This window comes from Colius striatus, chromosome 15, assembly GCF_028858725.1.
Source record: "Colius striatus isolate bColStr4 chromosome 15, bColStr4.1.hap1, whole genome shotgun sequence".
NCBI classification, from domain to species: Eukaryota; Metazoa; Chordata; class Aves; order Coliiformes; family Coliidae; genus Colius; species Colius striatus.
This window is the reverse complement of record NC_084773.1, coordinates 8,239,733-8,264,947: the sequence shown is the minus strand read 5'-3', so window position 1 is coordinate 8,264,947 and position 25,215 is coordinate 8,239,733. Positions and strand designations below refer to the sequence as shown.

General features: G+C 35.2%; 1 protein-coding gene across 1 annotated transcript in view; it reads right to left on the bottom strand.

Annotated features, from left to right (window-relative positions):
- CACNA2D3 (calcium voltage-gated channel auxiliary subunit alpha2delta 3) overlaps nt 1-25,215 on the bottom strand; it is a 397,438-nt gene that overhangs the window by 271,332 nt on the left and 100,891 nt on the right. The window contains exon 4 of the mRNA XM_062008364.1: nt 8,052-8,111. Within this exon, the coding sequence (XP_061864348.1) occupies nt 8,052-8,111 (60 nt within the window). The remainder of the gene's footprint in view (nt 1-8,051; nt 8,112-25,215) is intronic.

Genomic DNA, 25,215 nt, shown 5'->3' with positions numbered 1-25,215 from the left:
ATTTCTACACCACAAGTTTCAACAAGCAAGTCCAACAACTGATGGGCATGAAGAGAGTTTTTAATTCTGTTTGCTATCACTAATTCATTGAACATTAAGCATTGGCAACTCTAAATTCACCTTGCATGGTCATCTATCCTTTTCTCTGGCTCTTTAGCTGCTTTCTTGATTAGAACTGGAAATTAACAGCCCCATAAATGTCTACTAGAGACAAATTTTTAAACACATCTTCTCTACTTGTTCTGACAAGGATAAGACAAGTTTCTCTGAAGTTTATAGCAATCTAAAGGAGCATAAGTTTTCCAATAACATTGCAATGTTTTACTCATGTCCTATGCACCATTCCTCCCTTACTCCTTTGCCTACTTGTTTTGCTAAACTTCTCTGAATACCATGTTCTAAATATCAAGTTTTATCACTATTTTAATTAGACCTTCTGTTTTACTTATAACCCTAACTTGTGAATTTATGTGAACATGCAAGAATCTCAACTTATTTCTTTTAAACATGTCTCCAATTCTAACAAGACACTTACGAAGAGTATAAAAAGCAACCTGGAAATACTTAATGATTGGGGCATGGGAAAGGAAAAACTGTGTATATGTATTACAGATACGTAATTGCTTTCTGTTCCATGTTGTTATTGCTGTTAGACCTGACTTGTATTTCTTCTTAGTTTGCAAAATACTTTTTATTATTATTATTTTTTTTGGAGAATTGTGCCAGAGAGGAAAAGACTTCTACTGCAGTTCTAATCCATCCTCTGAGTCAAGCAGAACAGAAACTCAGACTAGGGCCTCTGAGATCCAAAACAACTGCCCCATCCATCAGGCTTTTCTGAGCTGCATGTCTCACAAACTCTTCTGCTGCAGTTGTTTCACATCATAGAAATAATTTAATATTCACTAGAGAAGGAACTTGAACAGGCTTCTCATATCCTGAGAGCCCCACCTATACAATTATGAGCTCTTCCAAAGCAGAGATTACTCTTGCTCAGGAAAAACCTTGGGGCTCAATGTTTAATTGGGGAACTTGAAAACACTCATGGGATGAGAAAACTATTTCCTTCTCATTTCTAGGAGCAAGCAAACATAATAAAGATACAGCAGATATCACCAGGTAAGAACCACTATGTACATATTTGATAGGTAGAACTTCAGTACACACTTCACACTGCTATCATGAGATAGGCAGGCAGGAAAAAATACAGAACTGTCTGGAAGCTACTTCAGGTAGTTGTTTAATGAGTCTAACCTGTTAAGACTATGAAAAAGATGAGTCCTATCACTTCAGTCAGAAGAATGAATCTTTAGAACTCTGTGCCAAACTTTCTCAGAAGCAGAGCACATTATGTGCAATAAAAAAAACTCAGACCACATCTGTTGGTCGTTTTTGTGTTGAGTCCCACATAGGTAGAGTAGCTATTGAACTAAACAGACAGAGAATTACTGCCTTACATAGGGCAGAATGGCACCAAAATGACAAAAAGTTATTTACAATATAAAATTGTCTCTTCATGTCTGCTTCTGAGGTAGCAAGGTAAACTCTGCGTTTTTGTGTTTATCTAAGGAAATCACTCCTTGTCAACAGAAGTTACAAACACATAAAAACAGAGTTGTTCTATTAATTTACTTTTTTGGTAGTAAGAGATCTTAGAAATTCTTTGGAAGACATGTGTGGAAGGATGAAAAGTAATGAAAATTATCCACTGATCATACTTGTCTTAACATGTCAAAAATTCTACTCAATCCTCCAAAAAAATCTACAAAATTCTGAAGTGAAAGGACCAATGAAGAATTTCATTGAAGAAGTTCATCATTAAAAGATGAACTAAAATACTGTTAGACCCTTTTTTTCTGGCTTTATAAAACCTTGTTCTCCTTTTCTGTTCACTTACCACAGATAAAACCTTGGAGATTAAAGTAACCCCAGGAGGTGCATGACCCTTTTCTGTGTATACTCTCTGATACTTAAACTCTGCCGTGCACTCAGAGTAAAAGCGATGTGAAAGTCTTGGTCTGAAGATTACCTGACTTGTGCATCAATTCTAGAGAATACTTAACTAGCAACACCTGAATTCACTGATATCTCAATAGTTTTACAGTCATTTTAGTTTTTATCTTCCCAACCTCAGCAAATAAATAAGAAAGAGTAGACAAACTTTAGTGCCCTCCACTGAAAGGGCTTATCCTTAGAGCTAAAAATCTGGAAATCAATTTATTGCAGCTCTGGTATTGGAGCAGTTGAGAAGTTCTTACTCAATAAGAATAATGCTAAACTAAGAACTGCAAAGGTGGGTTGTTTGGGTTTTTTTTCTTTATTGAAAGAAGTATAGAAATCTCTTCTGAAATAAAAAATAACTAAGGAAAAACTAAAACCAAATAAAGACTCTCACGAGATGCTTTCACTACTTAAAATGTGTCCATTGCAGTTCACTAACTCACTTGATGCTCATGCTTCTATTCCCTTTTTTCCTTCCCCTTGGTCCTCAGACTGCAATCCAGCTCTTAAGAGTTTGGGGTTTGTTGCTGTTGGTTTTTAATGATGTTATGGATTCTACACTTACTTTCTCCTTGATCTGCCTTATTTTTTACCAGTACTGAAAACTCTGAACCATTCCGAAAACTCAGTAGCAAAACTTTTGCAGGCCCTGGCAGCATTTCTATATCATATCTGTATTCAAATTATTCCTTCAGCTGGGATGAACATAATCATATCAAAGAATGTATTACTGCATCACAAGTATTAGAGGAACACAAAGATTAATCCCTTGAGAACAAGACCCATGTGAGGCACCTCAGGAAAGAGCTCCACAGACAGATCTGACAACTGGATAAACTATAATGGAGACAACACAGGGTCATGAAAAGTTAACAGCTTAGACTGGTCTTAGTTAAGGATCAGTTCCTCCTGCCTTACTACAAGCTACAGGTACATCATCCATAATCTATCCAAATATAGCTGAAAACACTTCAGTCTTCAAAATATTTCAGAGTCTAAAAAGAAATTTAATCTGTCAGTCCTCATATTAGGTTTCCAGGCTTGGAGTTTTAAAAAGACTGATTTCTGATTTAGAAAGTAAGCAGCTTGGATAAATAATCCATGAAGAACAACAAGCTTCAGATGCTCCACTTCTACTTTAAATGCACTTTCCAAAAACTCATTTCAATCAATGGCTTACAGTGCTTCAAGTCCAACAGATTCCCCTTTCTGTTGTAAATGTTCAGGAGCCTTCAAAAGCTGACTTCAGCCTTGGGGACTGAACAGAAAGTCAGAAAAATATCAATACCAATAGATTGTAAATCTGGTTATCATGTGCCTCATTCAAAATTAGAGAGATAATAAATATGCAAACAGACTTTTCTGAAATATCAACATGAAAGTAATGCATGTGTTATAATAGTTTAATAAGATTATGTAGAATAGCTACTCACAATTATCTTTTGTCCTTGAATTTTCTAGTCACTGGTATCAATGTAATCACCATCTACTTGATTCAATGTTATTTAACTACTTAAGCATTTAATAATCCATCATTATACATTTTTACATAGTGTCATTATAGTAAACAAACGTTTAGGTTGTATTTTTTTTGTAAATGATGTGCAGCACTTCTATGTCTATATTTAAGATCTACATTTAACAGTTGAATTTCAAAATTAATAAAAGCCAGGTAGCTCCCCTTGAAGGGTAACAATAATATACATTTGCAGGATTAGACCTAGAAGCTATAGAGCTGGACTAATTCTGTTTCCCAAGTCTCCTTTGCTATTTATGCTTTCTCCTAAATCTCTGAATTTCCACCTTTTGTAGACTTCCACAAATCATTAAATACATTTTTTTCAAGTGTATTATTCACTATAAAATCCTTAACTATCCATCTGCTGGTTTCACAAGATTTTTGCTGTGGCCAACATATATACCCTAGGAGTAAGGATGAGATTTTCAAGAACACTAAATGCAATTAGGAGTTAGCAGCCAGGAAAAACTAGAAGACAGGTACCAGCAGTTTTGAAAATCTTTTCCTTAAGACTCAGTCATATGTTACAGATCTAAAAAAATGAATAATAAGAAGCAGTCTTATACCATCATTCCTTTTTATCCCACTAAATTAACTTTGAGAGTATTCTTAAAATAAAAGTAATCCTTTCCAAAAAGCTATTTGATTAATCCTCTTCTGGTCTTCAGATATAAAAATGAAATAAAATATTGTCACTCAAACCCCTCATATAGAAAGTGAAAAGACAACAATTCAGGAAGAAAACATTTAGTAATTCAGGTGACATAACTAAGTACTAGCTTTGATTCTATTAAGAAGAAATAACCTTGCATTTTTATTATCATATCATACACATGCAGAGAAAACTCAGCTGGAACGTAAAGCAAGTGAACTAATGAACTTAATTAACACACAGAAAATAACTACCCTGCAAATGTGTACATATAATGAAACCCTTCAGCAAATAAACCAGCAGTCATAACAATTTTGTATGACTTCCTCCTGTCATCAAGGTCAGAAGTATGAAAAACTGGGTAGGAACTAAGCATTATAAATCTGCATTGATCCCAAAATTAGTAATTTTTTTTTTCAAATAAGAAACTAAGTGTAGTCACTTTTACTGCTCCACTGAGAGCTCCAGCATCAGTTCCACTGGAGAGCATCCACCCTCTGAGCTGATTCAAACCCAGAAATAACACTATCTTGTTCTCTCTCTATTCAGATAATAAAAATACTCTATGCCTTTCTATCTTAAGAGACCAGATACAATCACATCAAAAGCAGGATATTGTACAGGACTTAGGCATCAACACAGACCACATGACTGTAGTTTAAGTGTGAAGTATGTACTGCTTAAGAGAAGCATTAAGGTGTTGCATTAGTATACTTCAATACAGCAAAATCGGTCCAGTTTCTAGTGTTTTGAGGAATGTGGCAGGAAAAGAAAGCATTTAAAGTTATATGGTTGTATTGTTGCATATGCAACAAATTCTTAGGTAAATAACAGCTCCTGGGAAGAGTTTTCCACTTCAGTCGCTCCAGGGGTCTGAACAGAAACTTCACAGAATCATAACAAACCATATCTTAGGAAACATAGACCCAAGAACAAAGAAAGCCAGACCAGAAGATCAAATTTCAGTTAACAATAATTATTATAAATTATTTGAAATTTCTTTTTGATAGATCACCTTTTAAGAGACGTTACCCTCTTTTTTTTCTTTCTCTGACAAGTACTTAAGTCCACAAAACAAAAAGAAGGTAGGAGAATCACTTCAAAACCTGTAACTTCCAGTACTCATCTGGGTCTGTGCTTGGCAGTTGGCTCCCATACTCCTTTTTTCATCAAGGCCATAAACTCAGGAATAACTATATTAAACAGAGGCAAGTGTCTCATATAAAACAAGATGATTCTCTAAGCCTATGGAAATGTGACAAAGCAACTTGCTATACCAAAAGAAATAGTAACTTAACTTATATGCCCAAATGCATTATTCGGCATGATTAAAGAAAGTAATTCCACTTAACAGAACTTGAAAAGAATATTTGAACTTGAAACCATACCCACCCCAGTAAGAAAACCCTTGATGTGCTTAAAGGTTCAAATATAAGTAACATTTAGGTTATCTCCTCATAACTTGCTAAAACTGCAGCTCTTGGTTCACTTAACCAACAGGAAAAAAAAAATCTCCCCAAACCCAAATACTGCAGCATAAATCTTTAAAGTCAGCTCTCACTGATTCTTCATTTGGCCATTATTCATACAATAGGTAATGCTGATGAGTTAAACCTCATATCACTCATTTTGATTTATTTCTTTCAGTCATGGGGAATTTTATTTATGTTTATAATTACAAGTTTTTTCTTGGTGGTGTTGATAGATTCAGTCCAGGGATAGAAACAGCTGATTGTTGATACCATTACATAGCATTACAGTATATTGATTAGAATATCTACAGAATAACTAAGGACAAAACCAATAACGTTGCTAAGTTAAATGCCCAGAAGAGATCAGGTTTAACTTACACAAATAGTATAGTTTTCAGCACTGGTGAAAAGAATGCCAGTAGTCTGAAAGATGAACTCTTTCAGTTATTTTCTTTAGGGTGGTGTTTTTTCCCAGGCAATAAAAATATTACTATAATTTTATTTCTCTCATATAATTTTTACGTACAGATACAATATTATCCATAGTATCCCTCAAGACATAGAAGGTTATGTTGGACCAATAAAAAGCACAAAAGCACTTTATGTGTTTTCTGAATTTCCAGAATATCTGAGCACAAAGAGTGCCGACTGGTGCTGTATCACATACCACTAATTCAAAGCATTTAATCTTGTCTTCCACATGTCGGACAGGCAATACAAATGCCAAAAAATTCCTCTTTGATACCAGAATTATATACACTGTGTATTGTAGGAGCCTTCTGTCCCCCTCCACTTGAACGTACACTATCAAATCATTCTGGCCGTTATTTTATATTGAGCAGATGGTATTATGAGATTTTTGATAAAGAACAACAATCACCCAGGAAGGGTTGTGAAGGGGTCGCTGAAACCGAGATTAACAATTGATTAGCTTTAATGGACTGTGACAGTAATAAACAACAGAGCTCTACACAAAGATTTGATTGTCCTGTTAATGCCGCTAACACAAATGGCTTTTAACTGGCTTCCTGAAAGTGTTAATATATTCAAAGCCTCAGCAAATGAAGGACTTCTTCAAAGTGAGAACTATCCTGCAGTGAGGAAGCACCTACTGTAGCCCTCTAAAAATTTTTTTTAAATCTTCTATAAATTGTTTCTGATTTATCAACACAATAGCCCCTATTTCTCCAGGGCTTAAAATAAAAAATAGAAATAAAATGCAGCACAGCTCCATAAGGCTGGAATGTAACAGAATCCTACAGCATTTGAATAAAGAAGCCAGTGTCCACTAAATACAACAACAACATGAATTACCACTTTCAGTGCACCCATTTTATCCTTACTCCACACGGGCTGACAGATCTCAGTATCACAGCCTTCTAAACTCTGTCTTTTATCTTTAGCTCTGAAAAGTCTGCTTTTTTTTTTTTTTCCTTTCTGCACAAAAAGAAAAACCAACATGTAATTTGCATTATATTTTCATTACAATAAAATGTTTTGTCATTACTGGAAGTAATCATAGTAAACTCCGAAAACAGAATTTACAAATCTGTGTATTTCTTTGGTACATGTACAGGGAAAAGTCTTTGGTTCCTTTAATGCTTAAGCTCAAAATTTAAATGGACATATAATAAATATTCACAAAAGCTTTTAAAATTAAACCTAGATAGAGACAAAGTAAACAAAAATTCACCTAACATGACATTCAAGAAACCAAGGTTCTAGGAATTCATTACAGGTGAGGAGGTATTTACTCATTTAAGCATTAAGTAACACTTTCTGTTAAACTTTCCATTTCAGCTTAGGTTACTTTATTTCTAAATTAACCAGTTTTTTTAATTACGTGACTTACTTAAGCAAAGGTTTTTTTCTTTTAAACGTTTTTAACAGTGTGCTGCGACAGTGCTTCTCCCTGCTGTGTTATTCCTAAAGGAAACATTTTGAGATAATAATGATATGGCTCTAAGGGCTTCTAGGTAAGAGAAAAAATGGTGTCTGCTCTAGAGGCAGATCCAAATGCAAACCATTTGCACAAATCAAGGTCATACTAATCCCCTCCCTGTGGGTCCCATCCCATCTGCAAATTCAACCCTCTATAGAACAATTCATTGCAACGATGAAACATGCTGCTAATTACTGTGTTTAAAAATCTTGACCTAAGCAGACATGCAGGGAATTTAAATGAAATATCTAAAAGAGTAAAATCCACCTGCTTGGTCTCCCAACACAGAAACAACTAAACCTGTCAAAATACTAAGCAAGCTTTCATTAATTCCATTTTCTGTAATCAGCATCCTTGTATTACTCACACGCTTGGCTTACTACATCAGCTCTTTGAGGAAGCTATTGTATAAACTGTAACAGTATACTCTGATAATAAATATTTAAGAAAACAAGTATTAATTACCTGTAAGTCAGCATCAAACTCATGTTTCAGGTAAGCATCTTCTGCAGCTTCAACAAGGCGCTGAAAAAAAGGAAAACAAAAGTGTATTTTTAAAATAATGGACAAAGTTTTCAAATTCAAATGCTTCTTCCAGTATAACAGAGATTGATTGAGAATTGGGTAATTCACTGTTACGGCAAAATATCTACTATGATTCCTCATAGAGTAAAAATACATAATCGACAGAAAAACAAACAAGTTCTGGTGGTACAAAACTCCCAAAACAGCTCAACTGATGAAGAAAGGGAAAAGAAAAAAAAATTTAAAAGAGGTCTTTTTTTTTCCCCTAGCACTCAGGACCCTGCAACTGTCACTCTGATACAGATTTTTGAAAGAAAGCAAAATAAAGTTGCTTTCACACTGGACCTTATTTTGAACACAAGATTCCTTTTCAAATCTTTCTTAAAATTAAAATAGAACATCTTTCCTAATAATGCACTTGATAGCAAACAACTGAAGTAAAAAGGAATTTCTAAATAGCGCCTTAAATATAAAAGTTTAGAAAAACAGACTAGGTTTGTTTACTTAGCAGATTTGAAGTGTTGTACATGCTACTATAACATTTTGCATAATCACAAGATTTATCTGCAATTACATGATATTTACTGAAGGACAGCAATTCAGTAGTATCTTCTTCCTCTTAATAATATCCAGAACTCCCTGTAGTAGTTACTGTTCCTTATCATTATCACCTTAAGAAAACAAAAAGAAAGAAAGAAAGGAAAAAAATGGAGATTTGCCCTAAAACACAGCAACGTGAAAAAACTAATTCATATAACAGTTTGCTGCAGATGTTCTCTTGTGGAAAGATATTACATCTTTCCTAAGGTTTTATTCAGGGTTCTTTACAGTTCTGTAGACTTCAACTACGGAAATAACTCCTTCTGGTTTTTATTTAATCTACCTGAATGTTCATATATGTACAAACCAAAAGTAATCAAAGAATGATCTGTCACAGAATACTTAATATCTTTTATTGTCTCTGATCAGACACTGGCACACATTTTCAAATATTTTGTGTCACGAAACATTGAGAGCCTCAGGCTCTCAATGACAGAGTGGACAGCCGTGCACACATTTGCTTCCCTGTTCAGAAATGTTCACTTTTATCAAGTCTTTGGATATAAATCAAAATAGAATTAGAATTCATATCAGGCACTATACAAATTGAACTATAAAGGAAACAATCAAGAGAAATATTCCTAGTTACCAATTCAGAACAAATGGCTCAAGAAAAATCTGATGGTGTAAAGCAGAGTAACTGGTTATGGGAAGCATTTGTGTTCACCGAGGTCTGCAAAGCAGCAGCATGTCACAGCCTTTCCTTCCACATCTGTCTCATTGTATAGCTTTCCCCGTGGGTAAGCATAAGCCTCACTAAACTCTCAGTCCTCTCCTGGGCTTCTGTATCTCCCCTGCAGAACCCAGGAGGTAGGTTTTTCATACGTTTTTCTTTAGCATAGAGTTGCTGATCTCAAAGTTTTGATTAAAAAACAGAATCAGTACTGATGCCTAGGTTGACACAGAAGAGGAAGACAAAGCAATGATGTGCACATTCCCAGAGCCCTCTCCTGTGTGTACACTCCCATCATTTGACCGTTTCTGCTGTGAAAAATCTTGTCCCACTTAAACCTGGCTGCTCTTAGCAAATGGTTTTTGACCTAAACAGGAACTAAACTGAAATGGTTCCAACACTTGACAAATCAAACCAGAATTGAACTGAAAAAATTAACAGCTCACGTTGCCACATACACAAGTAAAAGAATCAACAAGTAACAATGCCCCACAACAAGCTGTGTGAGGGGAAGTCACGAGAAAAAAAATTCAGATAGTGAAGTTATGTGGAATTCTTCCTACTGTTCTTGTACTGTATGAATAGTACTAATAACAAACCTTGTAAATTGAAAGGTTACCAAACATTTCTGTGACTCACAATTTTTTTCCATTTGGAATTTATTACAAGTAACAGAAATCAACTAATATAAAGGGGAAGAGTCGCAGCATTAAACACATGAATGATCTCAGAAGTCCATCTTTAGCATGTTAATGACCTGTTGAAAGTATTTTACAAAGTTAGCCCTAATTTTTTAAGTATGAAGAAGGAATTTATTTAAAATAACTACTTTGATTCAATGATTTTTGCAGGTGTGTACTCCTTTATATTAAATTCATATTTGTATTACTACTGTATGCACATCTAATACAAAAGATCACAACTCTAATGAATTCAAAAAGAAAAAAAAATGAAAGATATGTCCAAAAATAATCTTGATACAGAAAAGAATACAGGGAAAAGTGAAACGTGTTTTTCTTACTGAAATATTTACTTACTCACCAGAAGAAAAATTATTATAGCATTTCATGAGATACCAGTGCCTAGATATTATTACCTATTGGACTAGAAAAATAATTCATGGCTTCTTATATAGTTTGTATTGATCCCAATGTGTTTCAATTACATTTTTGCCTCAGTGAAATAAATTTAAACTAAGAATTATTCCCCCCCATTTAAGAAATAACCAGACAAGTGTAAGATGGGTAATACTAGAAACATCTGGTAAGGAGGGCAGCTCAGAAATGAAAAGTACAGATTGGTACTTCATTTATTTATTCATTAAGATTTCAGTTTTTACATTTGTTCCCTGAAAATTAAAATTTATGTACATTTAAGCAACATTCTCTATGGGAAACACAAAATAAAAAAAGCTACCAATCTACTCACATATTTTTCCTCAAAGACAAAGACACAAATACACATGCATTTGATGTGCTTTAACCCTTCCAAATTTAATAAGAAAATCAGCATTTTGGTACACTGAATGTAGCAAACACAAGAAGATGCTGCATTTTTCTGTGTAATAGACTTTAACTCAGGGTTTGCTTTAAATATCTCAATACCATTATGAAGGAAACCATGGGAAATCTCGGCAGACTACAGAAAAGATAAGCAAGCAATAATCCTAAACTCACACATACACACATGATAACAGAATGAAGATATTGTATACAGATCTCGGGGGTGGCAGTGTTTGTTTAGTATTTTAAAGAAGTCCTCAAAGGGATAAAGCACAATGAATGAAAATCCTTAACACTCTGAAGCCAAAAAATATATAACTCACATGTAATACTGCACCATTTCTATATTGAGGCCAAAAATGCTATTTACAGTATTTTAATGACTGTTATCTAGCAATGATTCTCAACATTAGCATGATTAGTGATTTTAACATATTAGTTCATAATGACACTCTCTATACAAATGCCAATATAGTTTCATTTGAGTAAATATGCTCTAAAATCACTGCTGTAGCAACTAAATGCTACAACAAACTTTGTTAATACAGACAGCAGGTAGCAAAAAAAAAAGAAAAAAAAAAGGAAAACTAGTCCTTGTTTTTAAGAGCTTATTTCTTTAACATTTTTGTAGCAAGTCCACATTAGCAAGCAAAAGCCAGCAGGATTCTGTATATAGAAAATAGAACTATCAAGAGTTACCCTTCTTCAGGTGAAATATTTGGTGCAATTTTAATAACCTTACAATTGATTTGAACAACTAATTTGCTATCAAAATTTATACTAATTGAACTGTGAACACACCAAAAATATTTCCTGGAGAGCAGTCCAATAACTGTTTAAAATATAGTGAAGCAGTTGAGTATATTCCTGAGAGAGAAACCAAAACTCGTGTTTCAATCATCAGAGCAATTTTCTTCACTGGCTTCATGAGAAGTCTATGCTGTGCATGTGGGAGCACTCAGTAATAGACTACTGAATTTTGAAAACACTACCCAGGTACCTTGCAGTGACTTCTCCATTTTGGGGTTCACTTCAGAAGTCAAAAAGAGATTTCCTTTCCAGGAAAACTGTAAAGCTGCAGGTGCTTTGAAAACTTCTGCAAAGCTTGGGTTGTTTTGGGAATGAGAAAGATTTATTAGCATTAAATAAGCTTAGGTAATATTTTGGCATGGGTGGTAATCCTGCTGCAAGTCCTTCTTTTTTCCATCAGAGCTCTTACTTTCATCAGAGCCCTGGGGTTTGCTTCTTTCACAGCTCATTTAGTGGGGAAGGTAAAGAAGCCAATAGAGAAATTTTTATGTTGTTCATCAGCATCCTTATTATTTCCTATGCTCAAAAACCAGCATCATATTACATGGCAATGAACACACTCATGTGATAACAGGTCTCTCAGTCTCACTATTTTATTGCAAATAGCTTTGCACGTTTGCCATAACCAACTGAGAAGCATTGTAGATATCAGAAAGCCAGGCTGACATTGGTGGAATATTTGCCACCAACAGAAACGTGCATCTTTAGAGAGGCCAATGACAACAGACTTGCAATATGGCCATTTTAATCCCTGAGATGAGTGGCAAGGTTAGATTCTTTCCAGAAAATCCAGCAATATCTTCTATTTCCTACTCTATTCTCCTCAACAATGAGGTATTTTCTAGGAAATTCTGTCACTAAAATTGCTATTGCTGCAACTAAGACACACTGAAAATTATTTAGCTTGTATTATCTTGGAGTAGTATGACTACTATCAAATTTCACTACAACTCGACTAGACAATGTTCAAAGTGCTGCATCAAAGCAGAAATTATAAATAAAGTCCAAAAATAAATTAAAAGCTTAGCATATACAGTTAATGTAAATAACTTCAATGATACACTTTCATTCAAGACTGGCAGATTTTCAGGTTGATTGTTGTTAAAGCACTAGCTGTTTTTTTGTAGCAACACAAAGAGATCAGCTTGGCAAAGAACTGGACAAACAGAAATACAACTGCAAATGGACTGAAGTACATTAAACTTGCACATTGCGTAACAGTGGCTAAGACAATCCTGGAGTAATGAGATGCATTTCTAACTTAACTAGGTCAACACTATATTTAGTTACAGCATCTGAAGATTGCCATGGCATGGAAGGAAGACTGCAGATACAGAAAGTAATATATTTTTCTTGTACTGAATTCTGCTATGTTCAAAAGGCTGCACAATGCCAATATATCAGATATAAAATTTGCCAATATAACAAGTCTGCTCCTACCATGTTATGATATCTATCACAGAGCAAAAAGGAATGATGTGCTAAATAAGGTTTTATTCCATACATTTAATTCTGTATGTCTCAGCCATCAAGGAATCACTTCAACTGCATATACAACTTAAAGCTGTTTCAGAGCTACTTAAAACGTGACTTACCTGTCTGGGGGGGGTACACTAACAACCAACTCCTTCAGCCACCTCTCCTACCTCAGGGCCAAGGGGAAGGTTCTTTGGCATTTCACACTAACCATGGATTCATCCAAGGTTGAATAATTCTCTGGAAATATCTTTAAGTATCTTTTTAGTTCCACTTGCAACATGGAAACACAACGTTTAAAGTTTTTATTTCAATTAATATTTCACAACTCTTTTCCACATACATTAAGAAACCTATTTACAATGTTAGTTTGTAAAATATCTCTGAAAGTCAAGGGAAGCTAGTCTGCATGTACATCTTAATATGCACCTATGTAAAGACATGTTTATATATATTTATTGAATGCTAACCTGTATCATTGATCCTTACTCACGTCCCTTGTATTAAAATCACTCAATTAAAACATTTGATTTATTAATCTTTTTTACACACTTTACCCGACTGCCACAACTGCTATCCTGTTTTGATAATGCCAGACTTTCTGCATTTGAGTACAATGAGGACTTACATGATGTCTCAGCAAAACTAATTTTCCCTCGGCATCACTGCTGTACACTTAGCAGATATTGCTGAAGGAAGATTTGAGATAACTGTTTTCATGCGAGTTCATTTACTGCAGAATTCTCCATTTTTAAGATTTATCTTATCTAATCTCAGCTAGTTTAAAGTTAACCATCTCTCTACACAAGTTAACTAAACATCCTTCATATGTAGAGACAGAAAACTCCAAAGGTGCTGCTTGTCTCATTCTAAAATAGCTCACAAGATCAGGGAAGAACTTTGGAGCTTCTCTTTTTTCTTCACAAAATGTTTAGCTTCATATGAATGAAGTTAAGGGAAATGATTCCCACACCATATGTGCAACATAAATGAGCTTAAGAGAAATGGAAATTTTCCTATGCTCACTCAATAGGGGAAGGCAGTCTTGAGACAACATTTCATCCTGACAGCAGACCTGAGATTATTCAAGGTATTCTGTTCTGTTCACATTTAGAACCACCAAGTGAAACCAATTGTCTTTGCTTTGTTACCTTTCTAAGCTTTTCCCTTGCCTCTGCACTAAGGCTCAATACCTCAAGTTAATGCAAATTCAGCTTGCAATTTGTGATCTAGTTTAACAGTATCGGCTATGATATACTGTCCTTCTTTCAGTTTCCAACCAGATTACTATCACACAACAGCAGCAAAAAATTCTCAAGATTTATTACTCAAAACAAAGGTCAGTTCCAGAGTTTGCAGGGACTTATTTCCGTTGCCTAGCCCAGCACTCAATCACAAAGACACTGTCTTTGCTTTCAAACCAAGCTGTGAAACAGTATGTATTACTCTCTCCAAGTGCAATCAGTCGGACCATTGTTTTTTACTTCCCACAGGGTCAGGATTTCAGTTGCCAATAGATTAAATTTAACGGATAACTTTAAAAAGAAAACAAAAACCAGACTCTGAGTTTTCTACTAAAACCTTCCCAACTCTCTGCATGTCTCTAAGCTAGATATTGAAGCAAGTAGAGTATTATTGCAAAGATATGAAGAAAGAAATACTTTGTGAGGCAAAGGGGTAGTGTCTTTTCAATATATGAAGCCTGTTTAAAATGGGGATATGGGGGATGAAGTGAAGATATTGTAGCATATACTCCATCTCTCACAGCAGCTGTCCTGAGAATTCAAACAAATCAGTATTAGTATTTGAATATTTCTATCATTTTACCACAAAATATTACTCTAAAAACTTAAAACACTACTATGGATGCAAATCTAAACTAAGCTAGAAATGCCAGAACAAAGTTGCCTCCAAAGTTGTCTTCTGTATTACAGCATCATTTTGTCCATATGACTTTGCTTGTTTAGAACACTGAAAAATACTATCTACAATCTTTGCAGCCCTCGCTAACAGAATGATGGTAATTGCTGTCCATTTCCATATATATGTATAATTTTGCAAGCATTTGTAAGAGACACAAGTCCAGAGTTACATCTCAGATTATACAGGTTGAGATTCTTTGGATTACTTCAATAATGCAACGTACCCAGTTCTGGCTTCAAACATAACTATGCCTCGCTCCTGTTGCTTTCCTCTCTGATCACAGCCCTAGATCTATTCCTCTGTATCTTTTCTCCATCTTCCTCTGCATTCTGAGCTCATTAAGGTCATACCACACATCTCAAACTCCAGTGATAAGGTTCTTTTACACTACACTCCAACTCTTCTGCAGCACCTACCAATTCTTCTTCCTCCTTCATATCAGTCTCAGTGTCTACACTGTCAAACATGTTTATGACCAGACTTTTCAAGGTCCCTACCAACACCTCCTCATTCCTCACTCTGTGAAACTGTATTTCTAATTTTCCCTAGAGCCTGTACAATCCAAGTTAACACATCCAGAATATCTTGTACCACCCAAATTTCTAAATCCCAGAATAGTTCAATCCTGTTCCCTTTGTCTCCTTAAACCATCTCATTGTTCTATATTCTCTGTTCTCCTTGTGCCAGTACCTTTCTCAGTCTCTCTCAAACCCATCATCAGACTCCGTTAGCTGCTGATCCTTGCTTTCCAGTGTTCTAACATGAAAAAGAGAGACACGAGGCAAGAAATATCTCTCCTGGGTCTAAAAGGGACAAGGATGCACTGACAGTACCTCAAGAGAAAAAGACTTGGTTTCCCCTACCTGCTGCTGGCTCAAGCCATAAGAAACTAGTGGTGGAATCACAGGAAAGTCACGTTAAACCATGTGCTGAAAAATCACAGTACGAAGAATTTTTCAAGGTTTCACTTACAGACAGTTTTGCTCTGACACGTTTCTAATGGCCATATGCCTCTACGAGCAGACTTTCCAAATGATAACAACTTGATCCAGCTGGAGCAAATTTTCAAAGAAAAACTTGTGTCAAAGCCATATCCCTGCCAATTTCAAGAGATGGTTCTCAAGCACAGGAGTACTACAGAGTCTTAATGAAAAGAACAGCAGTATCCTTTTTAAAAAAGTATACCAATGCATTTTCCTCTAGTTCCTTTCCTGGAAATAACTGAAGTTCAAAGATAAAATTCCAGACTTGATTGCTGTTGAAGATGCTGGAATTAATTGCAAAAGCAGCTTTCAGACTAAGTGATAATTTAATAATTTTGTATATTCTCGCAGGTCTTACAAGGAAAAGAAAAAGAGGCTACATTGAAATTCTCTGCTCACGTATTTATCTAGCTGATTAATCCTGGCATCTTATGTCTCCACTTAGTAACTAGACATCAGTTCCATGTACACTATGAATTAATGCTGAAGTCACAGAATAATATAAGGGTATCACTTTTCTACAGTCATGGTTACATGACTTATATAAGCTATATATACAGATGTATATATTCACTGTTAAAAGCATACTTACATACTTTACCTCATCTATTCATCTTTTTTTTTAACAATAGTCAGTCAGTATTCTTTGCTATTTCAAGAAAAAATTTAAACTTTCCTTGTAGTTGAAGGGAAATTTTCAAATTCTTGAACCCAAAAGTGTCCTGGTTTTGGCTTGGATATAATTAGTTTTCTTTCTAGTAGGTGGCACAGAGCTGTGTTTTGGATTTAGTATGACAAAAATGTTTTAATACACTGACATTTTAGTTGTTACTAAGTAGCATTTATCTGAAATTGAGGACTTTTCAGTTTCCTGAGCCCTGCCAATGAGGAGGTGCACAATAAGTCAAAAGGGAGAATGGTCAGGTAAGCTGACCTAAACTAGTCAGAGGGCTGTTCCATACCATAAGACGTCATGGCCAGTATATAAACTGGAGGGAGCTGGCTGTGAGGGATAGATCGCTGTTCAGTCATCAGTCAGCAAGTGGTGAGCAATTTCATTGGGCATCACTTCTTCTCCTTGGGTTTTAGGTCTCTTTCTGTTATCTTCCTTTTCATTTCTACTATTATAATATTTTATTTTAATTATTAAATTGTTCATATCTTAAGCCATGAGTTTTAACTTTTTTTTTCCTATTCTCTTCCACATCCCAGTGGAGGGAGTGGGAGAAGTGAGCAAACCACTGTCTGGTTCTTAGTTGCCAGCTGGGGTTAAATCACAACAAAAGGAAAGGCTGTATTGTATAGTGAAAACTTTATCTGCTTTGCTTTGTAAAGATAATGAGTTCAAATCCAATGGGTGTTTTGGTTTTTATTAAGAAAAGTCTTGCAACTTGTATCCTCCTAGTAATTAAAAGATTGCTATACTTTCACCTCTTAATTAGTTTTTATCAACCAAAACATTCAGCATTTAATTATCGTTTATAACTTTATCTGGAAAATGAAGCAAAGTATGCAACATAACACCTCATTCCCATCAAGTTTGACACACCTCTAGATATTACTATGACCTAGAGAACTCATTTCATAGAATATCCTCATTTTTCTTAATAATTTTTCCCTTTTACTTTCAAATTACTTTCAGAATGCACCTGGGGAAAAATATCAGTCTTTACATAGCTAACCAACACCTGCAGGTTGAAAAAGTGACAGTCAAAGTCTGCAAACAAACTAATATCTTATGTCTGCTGAGGGAGAAAATACATTATAACAATAGTTTTGCACTTATTTTGGATTAGTGAAGGATGGTGAACCACCCAACATTTCTGGCAGTGCTTCCTCTATTGGTTTAACAACTCCATCAGCCACCACCACACACTCTTCAGCCCTGTATTCATCCACAAGCAGTGAGTGTGCTCCAACCTTCAAGTTCAAACAAGAACAAAACCATCAAAGTCGTTTATGTTGCTATAAGCAGTTTTAACTCCCATCTCTGATGCTGAGAAACACATGCAAACCACTTTCTCCTAACAAACCATGAAGCCCAGAAGACCTTAACTGCCAATGCTCCTTAATTTATCTATTTTTTCCAGTGTTAAATCCATACACTAGAGTAGAAGAACCACAAAAATAAGAGATGAAAGGAGAAATATCTAAGCTATCTCTCTGCTTCCATACGGAGGTAGATTTCCCTTTTGTTAAATCCTTACTCCTTGAAGCTGCCTACGCTTTTCAGGTTGAAGCCTCTGTGAACACCTTGACTTTGTAAACTCCAATGAATCTACACCAGGCACTGGCAATAGGATGGACAAAGTCAGGTATGAGCAGGGGTGACAGCTCCTCCAGCTCAGAATTTATGGGGTGACAGAAGGAAACTGCCTTAAGTAAGCACATAGGGCCAGCTTAGACACTACCTTTGTGTAACCCTGTGACACCAGTAAAAGGGGTTTATGATAGATCTGGTGTATTTGCGCAATAGATTGAGAAATATTTCATCCCTTGGTTATTAAATTTGTTGGGTAATCTCCCTTAAAGATCCAGTATTAGACTTGAATTTTATATAGTGTCTTTTATGCCCTGTTAGCAGTTAGAACCCATTCCAGAGTAATAAGGTGATTTGCAGTATCTGTTGTGAAAAGTATGTAATACCATTGGAATGAAGATTAAATTAAATACATTTTCTACAACAAAAACATTATAATTATTGTTTTTACTACACCAGGATACAAAGATGAGTCAAACGCACTTGCTAATTAGGCTTTCATCATAGACCCTTGAAAAATAAACACAGAATTAAAATCAAGAACACTTCTGTGTAACATTGAAACAGTTCAGAATGAGTTGTCATGAATGGATTTTTCTATTTCTGATACTTAACAGTCCATATAAGCTATATAAGACCTCAAAATTGCTTTCTAGACTACTCATGTATTTCCTGAACAAAAAGAAACTCTTGCTTTAGCCCAAGTTTGACAAAGCTATATCAAACAGCCCATGCTCTTTGCACAAGCTGCTTGCCCAGAGAGCAGGCAGGCATCTTTTTTCAGCATTTTGCTTTGTGAGGGAGTTCCAAGCACAATGTCACCCGAGTGCAGACGATTTCTCCAAGTTTTGCTCTTCCTTAATCAGTTCTTCATGACACAGACTTTTGTTATTGTCCCACTCATGGTCACCACAGGGCTGCTGCATGTGTTCTGGAAGGAGTGAGATTTGATATAGACACTGTGCCACTGCATGAGGGACAACAGAGCTGACTAAGGCCTTGATAAGGCAGCAACTGATAAAGACATGTGCCTTCAGCTGTGACTGCTAGACAAATGTGATGTATACAGTTGTATATGATATCGTTGTCCTGATTCTCCTCAAAAAACACACTGCAAATTTTTCCTGTAATAATAAAGATATTAATATTTTCATATGAAATCTGGGTTACTTTCTACTCAATGGCTTAATGCAGTATGATAGCTTTTAAGTGTCTGTAGAGATAAAGGTAATTGCATATGATTGCAAGGTTGAAGTCTTTCTAAAATGAATAAAATCTTTTTGCTTGATACTCTCGTCAATCATAAAAAATTAAAAACATAATACTCAAAAGAACTGCTACTCAAAATACAAATTTTAGAGCCAGATTCTTTGCCAGTCTTGTGCTAGCAAAGGCTACCACATCATCAGACACCTTTTTTTACATTAATTTGTATAAGGAAATGAGCTGTGCTTTGCTTGGATCTACCTGAACACTTTGAAAAGAAAATCAACTACTGTACCATGGATTTTTATGCAAGTGGATTTTTAATATGCCTTTCATCATGTTGATTAACACAGCAACCTACTGATCTAGTGTGCCAGATCCTAATAACATCTCCAAAACCTGAGATACTTAAATCACTAATCGAATCTGAAACTTAAGTAGTTCTTTCTCATTAGCAGTCTGCTTGTGAAGTGCTCCTTCCCCATCAGTGCTCTCTTCTAAGTCTTGTTATTTAACATTCCACTGACAAAATAAAATATAACTAAAGCTATTTCACCCTTAAATTTTCAAATACAGGGTTTTCTTTTCTTCTGTGTATGCTTAACAAGTGATTTTTATTATCTAGAGTAGCTAAGAATAAATTATTAAAGAACTGTTCACAACAGTTCCCAGGGAGTAGAGAATTTTGGAGACATAGACTGCCACCTTTTGGCAATAGTCTGTAACAACAACAAAAAAAGGCTGTTTTCTTAATATCGTTCTAGCAAACATTTTCATGGTATTATTTTAGTAACTTATATCCAGCAAACAAACTGAAGAACACAGGAGTTTTTAAAATACCTAAAATAAAAAGGAGTAAAATCTAATTTCATCATAGAGCATCATAGTTACACTGGCATGGTTTTATCAAAGACCTTTACATCTAGTAATGCACCTAACAGAAGAAGTCATCAGGGAAGGTGGAGTCCTCATCCATAGAGATATGTAAAAGACATTTAAATGTTTCATGAGACATGGTTTAGTGGTGGACTTTGTGATGAGAGTTTAACAGTTGGACTTATTAATTGGTAAGAGTCTCTTCCAACCTAAATTATTCTATGATTCTACACAAGTATTTTCCTATCAGGTCGAAGTAATTGTAACAGTAAAAGGCTGGACCAGCAGGAGAAACTGGATTTCGTAGTTTGTGCCTTTCTTAGCCATGGAATAGCAGAGGAATGATCAGGATTTGCACTGCATTCTCACTAGAATTATGGTTTTGTACTTTAAGGCATGTACTTGAATGTACAGGTATACCTTGAAATTACATTTTTGCTACGGCTAAGTATATCCTTACTGCCAAAGAAAATCCCCCAAAGTTATTATGCAGGACAAAAAGAGTCAAGTTACCAGCTTAAATCACAACTACCATCTCAATAGAGCAAGGCAAAACATTTACTGAAAGAAATTAACAGAATGGATGAGGTTTGGGATTCCTTCTGATAAATAAAAAAACCATCACCACAAAAATCCCAAAACAAGTAGAACTCTCCCTTTAGAGGCAACATAAAACATGGACAGAAATTCTTGTGGAATAATTAGGAAAAGTCTTTAGGCTTTAGAAGAATACAGAGAGGTGTCAGAAAATACTCATAGATGAACAAAACATCCTACATATATGAAATATGTTGAGAGGTCCAAAAGAGATTAGTAAGAAAGATAAGTGTAAGAGAACAAAGAGAAAAAAAAAAAAGAAAACCTGGAAAAAATAAACCACAACAGAAAAAAAACAGAAGAGGGTCTGAGAAAACTTTTAGAAAAGCTTGTAAGTCATCAGCATGCCAAAGAAACCCCAAACTTTGTAATTATTTTTATTTTCACGCAACAATGTAAAAGCCACAACTTGCACAGAACAGTAGAGATGATGAACCATGAGAGTACTAATAAAAGACTCATTTGTAAGTATATCACTATGTGAAGAAATTGTATTAATAAGTTAAAGATTCAACATAGAAATGCAGGCATATTTTTGCTAAAACAAATGCAATCATAGAAAAATCAAAAAGAGTCTTTTACTGAGCTTCTCAATGCTGAAATTCACAAAAACATAGAACAATTGCCCTTTTTCCAGACAGCTGAGCCATTTGTAGAAGAATAAAATTGTGAAGAGCTTCAAGAGGCAATCAGAATACTGAGGAGTAACAAAAGCACCAGGTGTGAGTAATCTTGCCACCGAATTATCAAGAACAAGAGGGGAAAAGGAAGTCAAACACTTTATGGGGCTATTTGGTTGGTTTGAGTCTGGGGAAATTTTCAAGTCTAAAAAGAGATATGCTCTTTACAAGTTTTAAAAACTTTAAAAAATTACTCTGCTTATTTTACAGAAAACTAATCTGATACTAGAGAATAGCATTTGGCAGCTTTAGGTGAAATGTTGTTTTAAAAATCAGTTACATCACACCAGCATGTTAAATATGTATGCATCTTCTACAGACATTGGGGGGGGGGGGGGGTTGGTTTCATCAGGGGTTTTTTTGTTGGGAGCTTAGTTTTCATTGCTTTTGTTTGTATTTGTATTAAAACATATAATCTATTAAAACTAGGATTTTAAACAGAACTCTACTTCCAATTTTAAGAACCTAAATATCTTCAAAATTAATAGCTCACTCTCCTTAAAGAGTAGCTGTGTTGAAAGCAAGTAACTATTCTCATGCCATATGGAATTTCATTGATTTAACTGAACTTCAGCAGTAGAATTCTGCTTTTACTAGTGGGAGTTATGAAAGCAGATGAAGGGTAGCAGAACACAGCTACCTGTCTGGCACCATAACCATCCTGCACAGATGGAACAGGGATATGGGAGAAGAGGCTTACAGGCTTCCACATCACACATTCACAGATCCTGGAGCAGTATGACAGTACATACTGCTTTAGAAGTATTTTGCAACTGTCAGCAGGACTTCCATATGGGGACTGCCATGTTCCCAATGCACATATTACACTACGTGCTGAGGAATGTGCCATTTACAGTCTTTTCAAAATCATGGCCTGGTGGTCAGGCTTAATGTCTCCAATATCCTTCCCTCGATAGTTTTCATCCAACTGAGAAAACAAATAAAAACATTTTTAGATATAAAGGCTAGGCTTAGGGGTGTAGAACAGTATCTTAGCAACCTCAACACTGAATTGTTTCCAGTGATATGTTTTGGGTTATATATTTTTGTTGGGTTGTTTTAGGAGTTGGGTTGAGGTTTCTTTGCACATGCTGGTCTAGTCTGATTCTTGTGAGTTATTTAAGCCTCTTTTTCCCCAATAGGTGTTTACACTATTTGGAAAATGATATTAAAATAAAAATATGTATATGTTTCCATGAAGCTTTAAGAAGCATGAATGATAATTAAATCATAAACAAAGCCATCTTAAGAGAATGATATTGAGTAAGATCCATAGGTTAGAACCTAATAGAAAGTCCCAATATGATTATTTTGAGTGTGTTCAATACCATTCTTAAAAGTATTTTCACAGATAATACTTCCATTTATGCAGACTGTACTGGTTTGATCTAGTTTTCCAAATCACTTACACTGTGATGCAAATTTGTACTGTTATTAAAGCAATTCTATCTACATTTTTAAGGACTGCATAAAAACTCAAGAAAAATTTACCACACTAAGGCAAGCATAGTAACAATATTGTTTTGTTTATTTTGTTTTCTTTTTACTTTTTTTCTGATGCCATGAAAATATCAAACAATTTGCTAATAAAAAGCCATAGTGGCAGTGACAGATAACACTTTAAAGGTGAAATGCGTAATTCTCTTATAGCCATCTTCCATAAAACACACAGTATAAAGCCACTGTTTTTGCATCACATTACTGATCAGAAATAAAGTTCAGATTTTTGTGGTTTTTCTGTTTTAATACACCTGGCGCTAAAATTTCTTTGAAAGTATTACTGCTTCAAAATGGACAGTATTTTGGCTTAGGTTCAACTGTTCAAAGGATTGTAAAGATACCTTAGCACTGTTAGACAGCTAATTCTCTTCTGCAAGTATATTGGTCAAGCTGCACAAAACTATCTGTTCAGTCACCTTCAATTCCAGTATTAAAATTTTTAGTTTTGTGTGGCAAGTGTTGGATTCAAATACTGTTTACATATAAAGATCAAATCTTGAAAAATTATGCAGTTTGCTCTTCTGAGATGTCTAACTATTTACACCTCCAAAGCAGCTTGTAGTCATTCACTTCTCAGCTCATTTAACAGATTTTACAGATTTCTTCCACCTCAATTAATATTGCCTAGAACATTACAGGTTGTGAAATGTTTTCATATTACAGACAAAACAAATACTAGAAACATTTCCAACCAACCTGCATCAAACAACTATCACCTTTACTTGTAACGTGAAAGATTACTCTCTCCTCACACCACATTTTGCAACCAGGTGTACTTTATGCATTCTATTTTGTCTTTGTACATTCATACAGGCAAGTGATTTAAGAAGCTTTTCTCTAAAAATTCAAAGGCAGAGAAACCTTGTGTTTTCAAGTCATATATAGTTATTTCAACACAGCTTTTTGAAGTGCAGAAATGCATTTATATATACTGACCGATCTTTTTTAAAACCTGCAAGAGATGTTAATAGGTAGCAAAATAACTAGACTTTGAATATGAATAGGCTTGAATTGTGTAATTCAAATCGAACCATGATATTATACTTCTTCTGACACCACACAGGGCTGTCATCAGCATGTTACATTCCAGCAGTACACTAGTCTCACACTCATCACAAATAATTCCTTTTCCTCCTCCCAAAAGATGATGCATATGCAACAATTTCTTTTTAAATTTGGTAATGTTGCTTGAGTTGATGCTGGTTTTTGGCTGTTGCTTTTAAGTCATTCATATGTTTTTCTTAGCCTGGACATAACATTGCATACAGTAGAGAGAGCAAGGACAAAGGAATGTACTTGTAACTTGGAGTGGATAAAAGGAAAATTTGAGGCTATTTGCCATGCAGTCCTGTTAGAGTTCATTCTACTGCTTGTAAAAGGTAAACCTACCTCCCTACAAGCTTTTTTGTTGTGGAAAGTTCCACTACACCACAGAAATTAAACAAAAAATGATGTTTTCCACATTAGTATTGCATATTCATTCATATCCATTTGCAAATCTCCAATGGCAATTTGAAGGCTATCTTTCACAAGTCCCTGAGTGTGGAATTCACTCAGGGATCTCTGGAATATCTGTCAGAAACCAGATTTTCTCCATCCCAGGGATTTAGAAGGCAAGTATTAAGTGGTCAGGATCAGCTCCAATACATGTTCATTCAAGAAGTTCAAATTCACTCTTTCTCCAAAACTAGATTTAGAAGTTTGGGAACACCAGACAAAACTCCACTAAGACCCCCACTAGCTCTGGGAAGTGCACTCAAGAAAATTAAACAAAATCACTGCCTCAAAAATGGTTGCAAATCTTTTTTTTTTTTTTTTTTTTTAAATCCTCCAAATGGATGTGGGGTTACAGCAATGGAATTTCTTGACTGGTTATCAGACACCTCTGTATCAGCAGGGTCATGCAGCTCCTGGACACGAGTCAGCACACAGATTTTTATGTAGACTGCGAAATCTTCTTGAAGAATTTGGTATTTTGGGAATTACTTCATTCATTTTGGTTCCCTAAGGAGGTAGCA